Raw genomic sequence first — 17,171 nt, forward strand, 5'->3', positions numbered from 1 at the left:
AGTTTGGCCATATTTCAGAGCTGCAACATCACTGGAGTGCCCAAAAGCACAAGGTGTGCAATACTCAGAGACATGGCCAAGGTAAGAAAGGCTGAAAGACGACCACCACTGAACAAGACACACAAGCTGAAACGTCAAGACTAGGCCAAGAAATATCTTAAGACTGATTTTTCTAAGGTTTTATGGACTGATGAAATGAGAGTGAGTCTTGATGGGCCAGATGGATGGGCCCGTGGCTGGATTGGTAAAGGGCAGAGAGCTCCAGTCCGACTCAGACGCCAGCAAGGTGGAGGTGGAGTACTGGTTTGGGCTGGTATCATCAAAGATGAGCTTGTGGGGCCTTTTCGGGTTGAGGATGGAGTCAAGCTCAACTCCCAGTCCTACTGCCAGTTTCTGGAAGACACCTTCTTCAAGCAGTGGTACAGGAAGAAGTCTGCATCCTTCAAGAAAAACATGATTTTCATGCAGGACAATGCTCCATCACACGCGTCCAAGTACTCCACAGCGTGGCTGGCAAGAAAGGGTATAAAAGAAGAAAATCTAATGACATGGCCTCCTTGTTCACCTGATCTGAACCCCATTGAGAACCTGTGGTCCATCATCAAATGTGAGATTTACAAGGAGGGAAAACAGTACACCTCTCTGAACAGTGTCTGGGAGGCTGTGGTTGCTGCTGCACGCAATGTTGATGGTGAACAGATCAAAACACTGACAGAATCCATGGATGGCAGGCTTTTGAGTGTCCTTGCAAAGAAAGGTGGCTATATTGGTCACTGATTTGTTTTTGTTTGGTTTTTGAATGTCAGAAATGTATATTTGTGAATGTTGAGATGTTATATTGGTTTCACTGGTAAAAATAAATAATTGAAATGGGTATATATTTGTTTTTTGTTAAGTTGCCTAATAATTATGCACTGTAATAGTCACCTGCACACACAGATATCCCCCTAAAATAGCTAAAACTAAAAACAAACTAAAAACTACTTCCAAAAATATTCAGCTTTGATATTAATGAGTTTTTTGGGTTCATTGAGAACATGGTTGTTGTTCAATAATAAAATTAATCCTCAAAAATACAACTTGCCTAATAATTCTGCACTCCCTGTAATATTATCTATATTTGTTATCAGTAAATAGGAGCATTGTTGTTTGCATCTACAGACTTAAAACTTGTACAGACTCAAGACATCTCACAGCTGAGAGTTTTCTACAATTGTATCCAGTCTACCAAACCTGTGAGCTAAACATATGTACTGTTCTTATAACCTGTTGCAATCAGTGAAGTTAAATGGAACCTGTCACATTGAACATGGTGTTTGAGCTGCGGACAGCATGCTATAGACCAGGAGGAGCTGAGCAAATTAATATATAGTTTTATAGCAAAAGGTTCAGTATAACTTGCATTATTATCATTCATTTAAATTCCTGCTCATTCTCGGCTTTGAAGTCAAGGAGGCGGTCCTATCAGCGATGACAGCCTTCCCTCTGACTGTGTACACAGAGATAGCTGTCAATTACTGATAGGGCCGCCTTCCACTTCTTTGTGGGAGCAGGCGCCATCTTTAAAGAGACAAGTTGTGCTGTACATATACAGTGCATGTCTTTAAGAGTTTAAAGAGTAACTTTGATTTCATTTTTCTCCATAGAGCAATAATAAAAGCATTAATAAACCATGTAATATAGCTAATTACAGAAAAAAATATTTTTCTCCACTTATCAGACTCTTCCCCCTCTAAACCTCCTTCCGTTCTCTTGCACTGATCAATTAATCTCAGCGCACCTCAGAAGAAATTGATCAACTCACTGAGGGATCAGATTACAATCGCCGCTTATAAAAGCCTATGGAGAGAGTGGGAGGAGTAGGAAGTGCCTGCAGTAAGAGTGACAGAGAAACTTCTCTTTACTACTGTGCAATGTCCTCCATGCTGCTCCTGCTTCTGTGTATGTAAGAGCTAGAGATAGGGGGGCAGGATTTCCTCTTGCCGCTGTGGACTGTATGGAAGACATCATAGTAGCTACTTTCTGCTCACTCTGGAGCTCAGGGTAAATCCTAGAGTGTATGGGCTCCTGGGAGGGCATGTGACGAGGTCCCATGACACTGAGACAGGTGGTAATGAAAAGTAGCGCTGCATATTGAGAACCTCTGTGCATATTCAGGAGTGTTAGGGTCAGGTGTAGGATCAGGGTTATTGGGGTAGTAGATATGGTTTCTGAGAATCATTTAAAGGGGTTGTCTCATCATGGACAATAGGGGCATATCGCTAGGTCCCAGCTGTGGGACCCGCACCTATATCGATAACAGAGGCCCGCAAGTGAAGGAGGGCACACTGCGCATGCGCAGCCGCCCTACATTCATTTTCTATGGGGTCGGCTATTTCCGTCGGCCCCATAGAAATTAATGACAGCGGGGGCCACGCAAGCGCGGTAAGCTCCCATTTACTTCTATGGGGAGCCGGCTTGGTAGTGGCTGGACCGGAATCCTCCAGCTACCACCTTGCTGGGCTCCATTCTCGATATAGGTGTGGGTCCCAGCGGTGGGACCCGCACCTATAAGACAATGGGGGCATATCCTAGCGATATGCCTCCATTGTCGATCATGAGACAACCCCTTTAAGGTTGGGGCTGGAGTCTCCTAGGAGCCCGTACATTCTAGCCACAATGCTGAGATCGGCAAATGCTAGAAAATAGAGATGGATTCTGCTGATAAATGCCATATACAAGCCATGGCCAGAAATGGTGTTACTCCTCATGTACACGCACATGATGTCTTATTCTGAAAAGTCATTCGAAACGACATTACATTTTAACAATACACTGATTGAATTGTGGTACCTTATATAATGCGCGATAATAACACTTGTGTTCAAATGTAAAAATGTTTAAATTACACATTAGTATATGGACAGCGGAGGAGAATTATAACACTAGTGGAGTTAAAGGGGTTGTCCAATCTTGACATTTCCACAGCCAGATGGGACTAAGCGCCTGCCCAAGGTGACTGGACTTAGAAAAAGCAGCTTCCATGGTAGTGTACAGCTGGTTCTTAGTCACATCTCACCATGGATCCAGTGGGATGGGACAACCCCTTCAAGGTGCATTTATATTTTGAAGTACTGTATATTTACTTTTACTGCCCAAAACTGATTATAAATTAATGACAAATTGCCATAATTTTTTTTTTTTTACTTCAGGCTTCAATGAACAAAAAACATTATCCCACAAAGAAAAAGAAAATACTATGACAATACTAATGAAGACTGATAAATGCTGATGCAACAATCTCCTCCACAGTATGAAGGGAACCCACTGGACAAAACTTGCCCATTGTGTTGTGCCTGAGGGTCGATGCATGTCATAGTAATTTAAAGAGAAAAAAGGAATCCCTGTGTCAGACACAGCCTTCTTAAAGCCTATATTAAAGGTAACACCATGGCTTGTATTTTCAGAAAATAGAATCCTCAAAAAAATGTAAAATATATATATATATATATATATATATATATATATAGTGCCTTGAGTAAAGGCACATTTTTCACATTACAACCACAAACATGTATTTTATTGGGATTTTATGTGATAGACACAAAGTAGTATGTGTGAAGTGAAATGAAATGATACAGTTTTCAAAACTTTTTATAAATAAAAATCAGCGCCCCCCCTTAGTCAATACTTTGTTGGACCACCTTTCATTGCAATTATAGCTGCAAGTATTTTGAGGTATGTCTCTACCAGCTTTGCACATCTAGAGGTTGAAAATAGCTCAAGCTCAGTCTGGCTGGATGGAGAGCATCTGTGAATAGAAATTTTCAAGTCTTGCCACATATTATCAATGGGATTTAGGTCAGGACTTTGACTTGACCATTCTAACACATGAATATGCTTTGATCTAAACCACTCCATTGTAGCTCTGGCTGTATGTTTAGGGTCGCTGTCCTGCTGGAAGGTGAACCTCAAGTCTATTGCAGCCTCTACCAGGTTTTCCTCCAGGATTGCCCTGTATTTAGCTCCATCCATCTTCCCATCAACTTTGATCAGCTTCCCTGTCCCTGCTGAAGAAAAGCATCCCCACAGCATGATGCTGCCACCACCATATTTTACTGTGGGTGATGGTGTGTTCAGGGTGATGTGCAGTGATAGTTTTCCGCCCCACATGGCGTTTTGCATTTAGGCCAGAAAGTTCAACTTTGGTCTCATTTGACCATAGCACTTTCTTCCACATGTTTGCTGTTTCCCCTACATGGCTTGGAGAAAACTGTAAACGGACTTTGTAAAGCTTGCTTTCAAAAATGACTTTCTTCTTGCCACTCTTCCATAGTCATGTGGAGTACACGACTAATAGTTTTTCTGTGGACAGATTTTCCCACCTGAGCTGTGGACCTCTGCAGCTCCTCCAGAGTGACCATGGGCCTCTTGGCTGCTTCTCTAATTAGTGCTCTCCTTGCCTGGGCTGTCAGTTTAGATGGACTTGGTAGGCTTGCAGTTGTCCCACACTCCTTCCATTTTTGGATGATGGATTGAACAGTGCTTTGTGAGATGTTCAGAGCTTGGGATATTTTTTTTATAACCTATACAAGCTTTACAGTTCTCCACAACTTTATTCCTGACCTCTCTGATGTGTTCCTTGATTTTCATGATGCTGTTTGATCACTAATATTCTCTAACAAAGCTCTGAGGCCTTCACAGAACAGCTGTAGTTATATTGAGAATACATTTCATGCAGGTGGACTCTGTTTACTAATTAGGTGACTTCTGAAGGCAGTTGGTCACACTGGATTTTATTTAGGTTATCAGAGTACAGAGTACAAATGCATGCCACACTTTTCAGATTTTTATTTATTTAAAATTTTGAAAACCATGTATCATTTTCTTTTTGCTTCACACATACTTGCTACTTTGTGCTGGTCTATCACATAGAATCCTAATAAAATAAATTTAAGTCTGTGGATGTAACGTGAAAAAATGTGTAAAAGTTCAAGTGGTATGAATACTTTTTCAAGGCTCTGTATATATCAGGGGTACATATGAAAAGATAGCATGTGAGAGTCATCTGGGGTTAAAATAACCTTAATAAGAAGACATCTAGAAGTCAAATGATTCAACGTTTATTTTATTTTTTGTCTTTCAAATGGAATTGGGAAAGAAGAAAGGGGACAGGGGCGCTGACATTTGTTGAAAAAGAAATGACCATTGTTAAAAGTTACACCTTCAAAGTAATCCCAAGCAGGCTTGAAGCAGAAAATATGGTCTGTGGCCTTGCACTCTACGCCACCTGGGACAAGCCTTGTTTAAATTCTATTTTATAGATTATTCAACATACAAAACAAGAAAAAAGTTTAATTTTATATTTTTATAATATATATACATCCTATTTCCTTAGATTACATGTGTGGCAGCTGGTTGGACAATGTTCACGGTCATGCACATGTCTGCAGTATAGTTCTCTGATTTGTATATATTTGGGTCATCCTTATGATAAATAAGTATCTGGAGATCTTCTTTGCATTTAAGTGACCTATACATATTATATGTCTCTGGGTTTAGTCAACTGTACAAAGATCGGGAGCCTCAATAAAAACCACAACAATTAAACAGCTTGCATTATAAAAGCAAGACTACTCATGGTCATGGAATTCTGTTTTCTTTGGATTGGAAATACTGTCTTCCCAATGTAAGCATATCGAATGTCCTGTTGAACCAAAAACAAAGTAGAGTCTGCAGTTTAATCTCTCACTTTGAAAATGGAAAGGATTTCTCAGAGAAATTGTCATGCCCATTTCTTAAAGGCATCTCCTGCAGGGCAATTGGGTCTTCCGCATTATAGCTACCATCAAGTCTTTGGCATGGCGTGATCCTTCATACTGGCCGGTCCACAGCATACTGACAAGGGCTCAGGTTGGAAGCCGGAGTCTGTACTGCTGGGTATGTGAAGTTGGCATGTTGCTTAGCCTTCAACCTCAAACTTGCCAAGCTTGAATTGCAAGTGTCCCTGTACATGTAGGGACTGGCGGCAGAGGCATAGGGGCAGGCACTGGCTGAAACAGCTGAATTGAGGCTGGGACTATTAAGGTTATTAATGTTTCCCAAATTGTTAAGGCTAGAGCCTGGAACTCCAGTCACTGCTGAAGGAACCATAGATGAAGGCATGGTCATTGAAGCAATTGAGTTGGGTGGAGAGAACATTGGTTGGGATGAAAGAGGACTAACGTTCATGGAGTTAAAAAAAGGAAAACTCTTGGCAGAGAGGGGGCTAGTTGCAAGGCCTTTGGTGGCCCAGTTGTTATAGGAGTATCCAGAATACATATCGTCATAGGGCTGCATGAGTCCATTAAATTGGGCTCCAAAGCTATTTTTGCAAAGTTCAGCTTGCTGATTCCTTTCTCGTTTCCTCCACTTGGCTCTCCGATTTTTGAACCAAACCTATACATAAGAAACATAGATCATACAATGTTAATAGCTACATCTTTAGCAGCATTCCTATTATATATAAAATGTATTACATATTACTTCATTTTACAGTAGGAATGGATATCAATTTTCACACCTGACTGAGAGTTCCTGTACTTGTGGCAGGCATCCTAAACATCCTGTTCATATTAGAACAGGCAATATGCACATGCAGTGCGCAAATTAGATCCATACTGAAAGTCAATGACTACAGAATACAGAAGAATACATCTGCTGAAGACATGCTATGGGTGTTTAGGGTGCCTTCACAGACAGCAGATTTGGTTACAGAAAAGTTCTGCAACTGAAAATTAGTTCAATTTATCTAATAGCTTTTTTTTTTTGTAAGCACGTGTATTTCTGAAAGCTACGGTCAGGGGTGCACCACCAATGAGGCGGGGTGAGGCGATTGCCTCAGGCAGCACCAGGTAGGGGCAAGACGGGGGCAGCAGAAGGGGGATTATCTGTTTCTGCAGTATAGTATTGGGAAGCACAGTGGGCACAGTATGCGGTGCTGTATTACCCTGTATGTTTTGTAGCTCTGTATGTAATCTTTTCCAAGTATGTCTTTTACAGTAAGGCTGGAGGGAAGGGTTTAGACTAAGAAATTGGCATTGGGGGTTTCGGGGCGCCGTTTCAGTTTTGTCTCAGGCAGCAGAAAGGCTAGGTGCACCCCTGGCTACAGTCCAATGAATGGAGCTGATTTTCAGTTGCAGAAATGTTATGTATGTGAAGTTTCCTTAAATTTACTGAATGTCCAATCTGTTACAGATTTTTTTCAGCATTTGCTGTAGACACGTTTTGACATGGATTTCTGACAACTCCATAAAGGAATCCCTCAGGTTAAAAACGGCCTCACGATAAGAGATGAGCGAATCGATTTCTACAAATTGATTAGTCTCATCAACATGAGTTCTTCAGCTGTCAGGGGGGTGTCCATTTTGCTGAAGAAGCGCCTCTCTGTCACTTGATTGACAGTGCCAGAAATCTCACCTGGTCCTGACAATCTTGCACATGTGCTGCTGCTCCAAATAGCTGTGCAAGTGCGGAGCCTCTGTTTCGGAAGCAGTGAATGTTCACGCATCGCTAACTGGAAGTGTAGCGGTGTATGCACAGTCTCTGCAACGGTAGAGGGAGCAAAACCTCTGTGCTTGTGCCACTACTTGGAGCAGAAATTGTCAGGGCTGAGCGAGATGTACAGCCCTGTCAATCATGCAGCAGCAGGGACAGCCCCTCGAAGGTGAAGGACTCTTGTTGATGAGTCATCTCTACTCAGAATACAATATTCTGATACAAGATTCTTTGGGAACCAGGAGAGGGCAGCTCCCTGTTATTTTTCTTATGCACTGCATGTACTGTACAAGGCCCTGAAGAAACTCCTGTCATCATCATAGAAAGCTTCCAGCAGCTATTACTGACTGTTATATGTAAGGACTCGTTTTATCTGTCTATGCTTATATTAAAATTTTCTTTCGTTTTTTCATCTTTATTTTCTTTCTTTATTTTCGGGATTTGGAACAAAGTATTCGTTTTTCATAGAGTAAGAAATAACTTACAATTAATATTTGTAACTTTCGCGTTTGGTGCGGATCCGTCATGGATCTGCACAGACGGATCCGTTCAGATAATACAAACGTCTGCATCCGTTTAAAACGGATCCATTTGTATTATCTTTAACATAGCCATATCTGTCTTGAACACCATTGAAAGTCAATGGAGGACGGACCCGTTCTCTATTGTGCCAGATTGTGTCATTAAAAACGGATCCGTTCCCATTGACTTACATTGTGTGTCAGGACAGATCCGTTTAGATCAGTTTCGTCAGACAGACACCAAAACGCTGCAAGCCCGGCACCCCTAAAGAAATGCCTATTCTTGTCCGCAAGCTGCGGACAAGAATAGAACATGTTCTATCTTTTGCGGAGATGCGGACCTGAAGATCGGGGCCGCGCTCCGCAAATGCGTGCTGTCCGCATCCATTCCGTCCCCATAGAAAATGAATGGGTCCGCACCCGTTACGCAAAATTACGGAACGAATGCGGACCCATTTGCGGACGTGTGAATGGAGCCTAATGGACTACTGTATACTGTTAAGCCATTATTTTTTTTTTTTTACAATTTCCTGACATATAAAACTAGATTAAATAATAGACCTCTTGAGAACAGTGAATATATTTTGTACTTACTCTGACTCTGGCCTCAGTGAGGTTGGTCCACACTGCAATCTCCTCCCTGGTGCTCATGTCTGGATATCGGTTCCTCTGGAAAGTAGCCTCCAGTTCTTGCAGCTGCTGGCTTGTAAAATGTGTCCTTTGTCTCCTTTGTTTCTTCTTTAATGAACCATCTTCGGGGTTTGAGTCATCCGTTTGGTTCTGTTGGGATTTTTCTGTATCTGCAAAATATTGTTTAATAAAAAATTATGAGTTATTTGTTTTGTAGATATGCACAGACCGAACTATGATCATTAAAGGGTTTATCCATATCGGAAAACCATTTTTTCCTAGAAGGTTTACGCGACAATAAGATGATTACAGGGTGTCTTGATCATAGAGTTGGACCACAGCAATCTTCTATACAGTGACCTGGCAGGAAGTGTTGAGTTACCCTGCAGCTCCACCACAGGTGAAATGATGCATTGCACAGTTCTCATTGAAATCTCAGAGTGAGAGAAGGTATTTGAGGATCCTGCCTGTCTTATAGTTCAGGAACATTCTCCATTTATACATCTCTAATCATTTTTTTTTAAACCAGACAACCTTTAACATGGACCATAAGAATGCTATTTAACATGGTTCGTACTGATTGAAATTTGTTCCACTGATCCATGTACATTTTTTCTCAGCTGCTATTAAACATTACAATCAGATTTCAGCTAAATACATGTACAGTAATAAACAATATGTTTTAACAGTGGAGATTATTTGACATATGGAAAAAAATTCAATCTCCATTAACATTACTGAATTCTGGTTGTAATTGTGACATCAGTTATCATTAAAAACTTTCATACACTTTTTATGTGAGTGATGTCTGCCTATTAAAATATCTGGAGATTTGTACTAATAATGCTTCACTGTATGTGTACCATATTGTTTCCTTCAAGGTGATTTTTTTTTAACCTATGTTCTGTAAATTGTATATTCTGTATATTGTATATCTTTAAAGGGGTTCTGCACTTTGTTTTAACTGATGATCTGTCCTCTGGATAGATCATCAGCTTCTGATCGGCGGGAGTCCGACAACCGGGACCCCCGCCGATCAGCTGTTTGAGAAGACAGCAGAGCCGGCAGTAGTGCCGCGGCCTTCTCACTGTTTACCGCCGGCCCAGTGACGTCACGACTAGTATCAACTAGCGTGGGTGCGGCTAAGCTCCATTCAAGTGAACAGAGCTTAGCCCCGCCCACGCTAGTTGATACTAGTCATGACGTCAGTGGGCCGGCGGTAAACAGTGAGAATGGTTTGGAGGGGACTTCATTGACTTTTATGGGACAGTTTTCTAGGCATGCTCTGTGATCTGTGAAGAGGTCATTGTACAACGAAGGAATAGATAAGCTTTGACAATCACCTGTTGTGAATGGTTGATCTTGTCTTATCTGTCACTCTAATCCTGCCAGTAATTATATCACCTCAGTGAATAGATAAGTAGGTAACTGCAGTAATGTGTCGTGTACAGACCAAGAACTGGTGCCAATTATTATTCTTAGTGGCCAGTGCGAAAACTGCAGGATTTTATGTTTTTTGTTTAAATATAAATATTGACAAAAATTAAATTATTTAAAAATATGTTAAACATAAAAACAGGTTTTAGACAATAGGTCATTTTCTGATTACACATTTCCTTTAACACTGCTCCACACCATGGCCTTGGTTCTCAGCTCCACCAGTCTGTTTAGCAATTAAATCTCATTCATGCTCTGTGCAGTATTATTGGGGCTTTTTGGTTCTTTTAAGCCCTCCTCACCCTAACCTTGTTGCGTGCATAGGAAAGTGACCATGAGCAATGTCATCGTACAACTGAAATCCATCTGATGAGTTTCAAAATCAACAAACTTTGTTAATATGTTAAAAGAATAACAAAAATCAACCCAATGTGCCAATGTTTCCACAGACATACGCTCACACATTAGCCTCTGAATATTTAATGGTGTGTGCTTTAGAGAATTATGTCTGCACCGCCTTCTAACACCATGATATATCAATAACTAGTGTCAAGGTGGCGGAAAAGACAATCTCCGAATTTGGGAATAAAGAGAAATGATAAGAAATACGACCATGTTATGTATGCCTGTGTTACATTATACCACTGTATTATTATTATTATTATTATTATTCTAATTACTATTATAAAAATAAAACACTTTCTATGTTGGATCTTTCACTAGATGAGTAACTTGAAGCTCCAAGGCCAAATGCAAAATCTGTCACAGGGCCCCAATCTAACGTGTGCTATTTATTGCTGATGTCTTCATAGGTGGCTTTTAGGGTGACTGGTACCTCTCTATCCCCAATTGTCCATAATTTACAATGCTTTCTACTGCAAAATAACAATGCAGTGCTGTAAAGATAATGAGGTAGTGAGACTTGCAAAGGGTCCATTCACAGGGATGTAAGGGCTCCATGCCCGTGCTGCGGACTGCAAATAGCGGTCCGCAATGCACAGACACCAACCGTGTGAATCCTGTATTGCGGTGCGGACCCATTGACTTGAACAGGTCCACAATCCACAAGATACCGCAAAAAATAGGACATGAGGCATGGGACCAGAAAGCCTACGGAAGCATTTCCCAGTGTTTCTGTGGGCTCCTGATCCATGCCTTTGCTCCGCAAAAGATAGGACATGTCCTATTTTTCACCGTAACTTGCGGATTGCGGACCCATTCAAGTCAATGAATCCGCATCCGCAATACTGAGTGCATATAGGCACGGAGGCTTACGGTCGTGTGAATGCACCCTAAGGCTATGTTCACATCTCTGGCAGGTAACTCTGGTAGTCTGTTCCAGCAGAAGAGCAGACTACCGGACTAGTCAATAGGAATCTGATGATGACTGGCAGTGTGTGACAGTGCTGGATATGGTAACTCCTCTGCTGGTATACACTACTGGAGTTACGTGCCACAGATGTCAACCTAGCCTAATTTGTTTTCTTAATCCTCAGGCAATGATTTTAATACTTAGATATTTTCTGGAGGGGGGGGGGGATTAGTTTATCTTTATACACAGTGGCTAGGGTCAACAGCTACTCTGTTAAAGGGAATGTGTCACATATTTTTCTGCCAGTTAAAACCAAAGTGACCCATTTTTTATTTGTTTTTATTTTCGAGTTTTAGAATTTTTTGTTCCATTTCCTGAATATCATTATGGGGGTGGCCATCTTGCCTGAGCTGTTGCCAACAGCATTTAGAACTATGCTTTACAATAGTCACAATACACTGGAGGGGGCTCTGATGTCCATGGGACAGTTTTCTAGGTCTGTGCAGAGGTCAAGAGGGAGTAGATAAGCTGTGATATCACCTATTGTGAAAGGTGGATCCTGTGTTATCTATATATAGGTGATATTTGTCATTGTAAACCCGCCTATGATGATAATGTTAAAAAGTGATCTGTACAGACCAAGAAGTGGTGTCTATTATTCGGCTTAGTGGCCTCTTAGGATTTTCTTTTAAATATAGATAGTGACAAGGAAAATTAAAAATAACCACCCAAAATCCTTCAAAAATATATTTAACATAAAAACTTGATTTAAACAATAGGTCATTTTCTGATGACACATTCCCTTTAGTACAGCTGTATGTCATGTGCCATATAGTAAGCTATAAATATGGGTGGATAAGTTGTTGATAAAAACAAAAGCTGGACATACACATTAGATCAATGTGGGCTGAACCCGTCAATTTAGGCAGGACTGGCAAACCATCTAATGTGTAAGAGCAGCTCCTGATATTTCCCTTATGGCAGATGTCAGGGAAAAGAAGGATCAGGCTGTTGGACTTCAACATGCCTGATCCTTTTGCTCTCAGGAGGAATAATCCAATGACAGAGGTGTCTGACAGCAGTTTGCTACTTTCTCCCCATTCAGAAACACACTCATGTCTATGGGGGGAGTCAGGAAGGATAGATGTCAACCAAACATGTAAACTGTATGGTCCACCTTACTATAGAGAGTGACTTGGTAGTTTGCATTAACAAATGGAAACCTACTGAATTAGGGTGCATTTATATGAGTGGATTTTGTGACAGTATTGGAGAGTCTTTTGCCACAATCCTCATTATTGCAGCAACACTGCACAAGATTTTTCATAAATTTCAGGGTTTTGCCATTATTATGGAAAATACAACAACGAATCATGTTAAAGGGGTTGTCCTGCCACTAATATTGATGACCTATCGTCAGGATAGGTCATCAATATCTGATCGGCGGGGGTCCAATACCTGGAACCCCTGCCGATAAGATGTTTAAGGAGGAGGTGGCGCTTCATCCTCTTTACTACACTACACGTCACCTCCTGTGGAGTGGTGGCGTAGTGTAATTACAAGTACTAGAAAATCATACAACCAAGTTGCTATAGTCAAAGCCTTATATTCTCATTGGTGACCATATTCAAAATAATAATCCACAATAGGTAGGTTACCACAATTAAAACTTAACATTTAATAAATAATTAATTAAACGGTGTAGGCCCGTGTACATTGATTTCAGAGGTTTGTATACACAAAGGTCGCACCAAAAAAAAAAAGATGCAACCGCTGATTAGCATGCCATAGTATAAGGTATACTAAAGTAAAGACAACAGAGGATAGAGGAGGATAGGATAGGGATATATATGGGACAACGGATACTGGGTCTCTGACCCTATATGTCCCTATATCTATCTACTAATTCCCATACAGATTTTGGTTTTTGGTAATACAGATTAAACGCACTAGAGAGGGCCCAATATAATGTAATGTATAAAGGCTCAAATGAGCTAGTAAATCAATACCCATATGCGAATAAATATATGTATCCTTAATTCATACATATGGGTATGTGAAAAGACACATGTATAGGCCCACTATATGTGCGCAAGTTAGCAATTATATATCTATGCAGATATATGGAGTAGTAGACTGGACATGGTCTATTAAGAGAAAAACACACAAAGTTGGTCTTTTTGTGTAAAGATGGAATTTCATATAAATTTAAATGTAACAGCCAAACAGTAGTTGTTCATTTAGACCCCTAGGGTGGACTGTTTTAAGTTCGAAAATCCACCAAGTTTCTCTTTGCAGTACTTTCTGTCCCAGTCTCCCTCTCTCTTAAGTGGCTGAACAGCCCCAATATATTCGAGGCCACATCCACAAGTCGCTTTATAGATAACCCCTTTTGTTCTACAATTTATGAAGTGTCTGATGGTGTATTTCTTGCCCGTAGCTCTGCTGGTAAAGAGGTGTTCCTGGGCAATAAATGTACAGGCTACACAGCCCCGGCAGCGAAAGCACCCCACAAAAGGTTGAAGCCAAGTATGCGGCCTGAGTGCTGCCTCGTCAAAGTGGCTGTGCACTAAGCGATCATGTACACTGTGACCCCTGCGGTAGATGACTTGAGGTGTTTCTGAGATCACCTTTTTGAGATACCCCAATATTTATTTAGAACCGATTTCACTTCTTTTGCTGCTGTATCATAGGTACCTATTAGCCAGATTTTGTTTGTCTCCATTTTGTCGGTTTTGGGGTGCAGTAATTCCGTCCTATTGCTTTCGCGGGCTCTCCTATAAGCTCTCTTGAGTATAGGGTCAGGGTATTCTTTTTCAAGAATAAGGCTTGTTCCTTAAAATCCCTAATTGTGGAACAGTTTCTTCATCCTATTGTACAACCAGAATCCCTTGTTTAAGGGATAAAGGATGATAGCTCCTCCAGTTTAAAAGCGAATTAGTAGCCGTTGGTTTGCGAAACGTCTTGGTCCTAATCTCCCACCTTGCGCCCCTGGCAATCTCAATATCAAGAAATGGGAGAGCATCCATCTTAAAGTCAAAGGTGAATCTCATACCAATCTCGTTAATGTTCAGTTCCCGCACAAACTCAGCAAAGTCATGTTTGTTGCCCTTCCAAATCAGGAAGGTATCATCAATAAACCTATTCCAAGTCAGTAAGTTGGTAGTGTGTACACTTGGTATGTCTCCAAAAACGATAGTCCTCTCCCACCAGCCCAGGAACAGGTTGGCGTACGATGGGGCACACGAGCTCCCTATCACCGTGCCTCTGATCTGGTGGTAGAAGGCACCATTGAAGACAAAGTAGATGTTAGGGTGAAGTCAAGCAGCTGCAGTACCAGTTTGTTGTGGGCTTGATATTGACAACCTTTCATAGTAAGAAATACTTCAACAGCCCTCAGTCCCAGATGGTACGGTATAGAGGAGTACATCACCTCTACATCTATCGATGCAAGTGCCATCCCCTTCTCCACTGAGACCCCTTCAAGTCGGCCTAAAAGATCACTGGTGTCTCTAATATAAGAGGGCAGAGTTTTGATGAATGGTGCAAGGATTTAGTAAACATAGATTCCTACATTTTGGCTAAGACTATTTACACAAATTCTTTCTCTGATATAAGACCGTCCGATCTAGCCAGGCGCAAAATGTCAAGTAATTTTTTCTGATAAAGGGTCGTGGGGTCAGATAAGAGTTTATCATATGTATTTTTGTCTTTTAACAGGTCCAGACACATTTTTCTATATTGAGAAGTCTCCATAATAACAATATTGCCCCCTTATCGTAGGGTTTTATTGTAATATAATGGTCCTGTTCCAAATTGGTGAGTGCTTTAAAATCCAATTTTGAACAATTAAAACATGGCTTCTTTATTGTTATTGCCTCCAATTCCTGAGAGACCTGGATGACAAAAGCATCTATACACGTGTGGTCACTCAAAGGAGGCATCTTATACTTTTATTTTTCTAATTAGTGAAGGGGCCATTGCCCTTCTGCGGTCTGCTTTCACTTAAGCTGTAAAGTAACTGGACATCTTGCAATATGTCGGATAAAATCCCCAGCTCCTTACTTTCCCGCTTGGTTCTTAATGTAAAGTGTTTGTGCCATCTCCAATTTTCTCGCAAAGAAGTTGATGTCTTTAATCCACTTGAACAAATTAAATGTGGAGGTGGGAACAAAGAAAAGGCTATTTCTGTTTGCTTCAAATATTTATTGGAGAGATTAACTATCTGCCCATGTTGTTCTGGGGTATGTTGGTCGAGGGAGGTGATTTTTGTTGGTTGCGTTTTTCGTAGTTGGTACGGTCCGCTTGATTCTAAAAAAATTATGTCACGCCCCACCCCCACCCCCCATGCACCTCTACCTCTCTGACGTATTCTACCCCTTCCTCGATTTATCTGTCCCCCCTCCTTTTCTACTTCGGAAGTCTCCGTATCACTTGATGTAATGCCTGACTCGTGTGGTTTATTATGTAATGTCCCACGTTCTATACTAGTATATACACGGTTTTCTTTAAAGTCCTGAAGGTCTCTGTTAAATTGACGATGCTTACACTCTTTTAGATGAAACTGGAATTTATCTTGAGTACTTTTGAGTTGGAGTTCCTTATTAGGGAAATCAGTTTCTTGCTTAAATGTTTGTGTCAACGCAATCTGTTCCCTTAGTTTGTTATCCAGTGTAGCAGGATTCTTTTTCTCCTCCTCCAGCAGGATATGCAAGAAACGTAATGAGCTTTGCGTGGCTTCCTGCTCCCATTTACTCATTAATGCCGTATTCCTGCATCTCCTAGCTGGAGTTAGGGTTATTCTCAAGCCCCTTAGGACAATGTGATGTTTAATGTAATTCTCTAAGGATTGAATCCTTTATCCCTAAAACGAGGGATTCCAGTTGGACAATACCTCAGGATGAGAAGAAACTGTTCCACAATTAGGGATTTTAAGGAACAAGCCGATGACTTGCGAAACAGGTTTCTTGAAAAAGAATACCCTGACCCTATACTCAAGACAGCTTATAGGAGAGCCTGCGAAAGCAATAGGATAGAATTACTGCACCCCAAAACCTTGAGACTAACAAAATACGGCTAATAGGTACCTATGATACAGCAGCAAAATATTGGGGTATTTTGCAATTGGATCCGGACATCAAAAAGGTGATCTCAGAAACACCTCAAGTCACCTACCGCAGGGGTCACACTCTACATGATCGCTTAGTGCACAGCCACTTTGACGAGGCAGCACTCAGGCCGCATACTTGGCTTCAACCTATTGTGGGGTGCTTTCGCTGCAGCGGCTGTACATTTATTACCCAGGGACGCCTCTTTACCAGCAGAGCTATGGGCAAGGAATACACCATCTGACACTTCATAAATTGTAGAACAAAAGGGGTTATCTATAAAGCGACTTGTGGATGTGGCCTCGAATATATTGGGAAGACCAAGCGAGAGCTACGTAGGCAAATTGGAGAACACCTGGGCGACTTGAGACACAAAAAAAAAAAAAAAAGATACCCCTCTGGCCAATCATATTGAAACGGATTACGGGGGAGACTTCTCTAAACTTAGATTTATGGGCATTGAGGCTTTTCAACCACTTAAGAGAGGGGGAGATTGGGACCCCTGCAAAGAGAAGCTTGGTGGATTTTCGAACTTAAAACAGCCCACCCTAGGGGTCTAAATGAACAACTACTGTTTGGCTGTTACTTTTAATTATAAGAAATTCCATCTTTACACAAATAGACCCACTTTGTGTGTTTTTCTCTTAA

The 17,171-nt window shown here is 41.1% G+C and overlaps 1 protein-coding gene across 1 annotated transcript in view; it reads right to left on the reverse strand.

Moving 5' to 3' along the window:
* Positions 1-5,091: 5,091 nt before the first annotated feature.
* The window catches only part of LOC121004017 (pituitary homeobox 3), an 83,335-nt gene continuing 71,255 nt past the window's right edge, over positions 5,092-17,171 (reverse strand). Inside the window, exons 3-4 of the mRNA XM_040436043.1 lie at positions 8,631-8,836; positions 5,092-6,417 (exon numbers count right to left, since the gene is read on the reverse strand). Of these exons, the coding sequence (XP_040291977.1) occupies positions 5,854-6,417; positions 8,631-8,836 (770 nt within the window). The 3' untranslated portion in view covers positions 5,092-5,853. The remainder of the gene's footprint in view (positions 6,418-8,630; positions 8,837-17,171) is intronic.

The sequence above is a fragment of the Bufo bufo genome, chromosome 6 (assembly GCF_905171765.1).
Source record: "Bufo bufo chromosome 6, aBufBuf1.1, whole genome shotgun sequence".
Classification (NCBI taxonomy): Eukaryota; Metazoa; Chordata; class Amphibia; order Anura; family Bufonidae; genus Bufo; species Bufo bufo.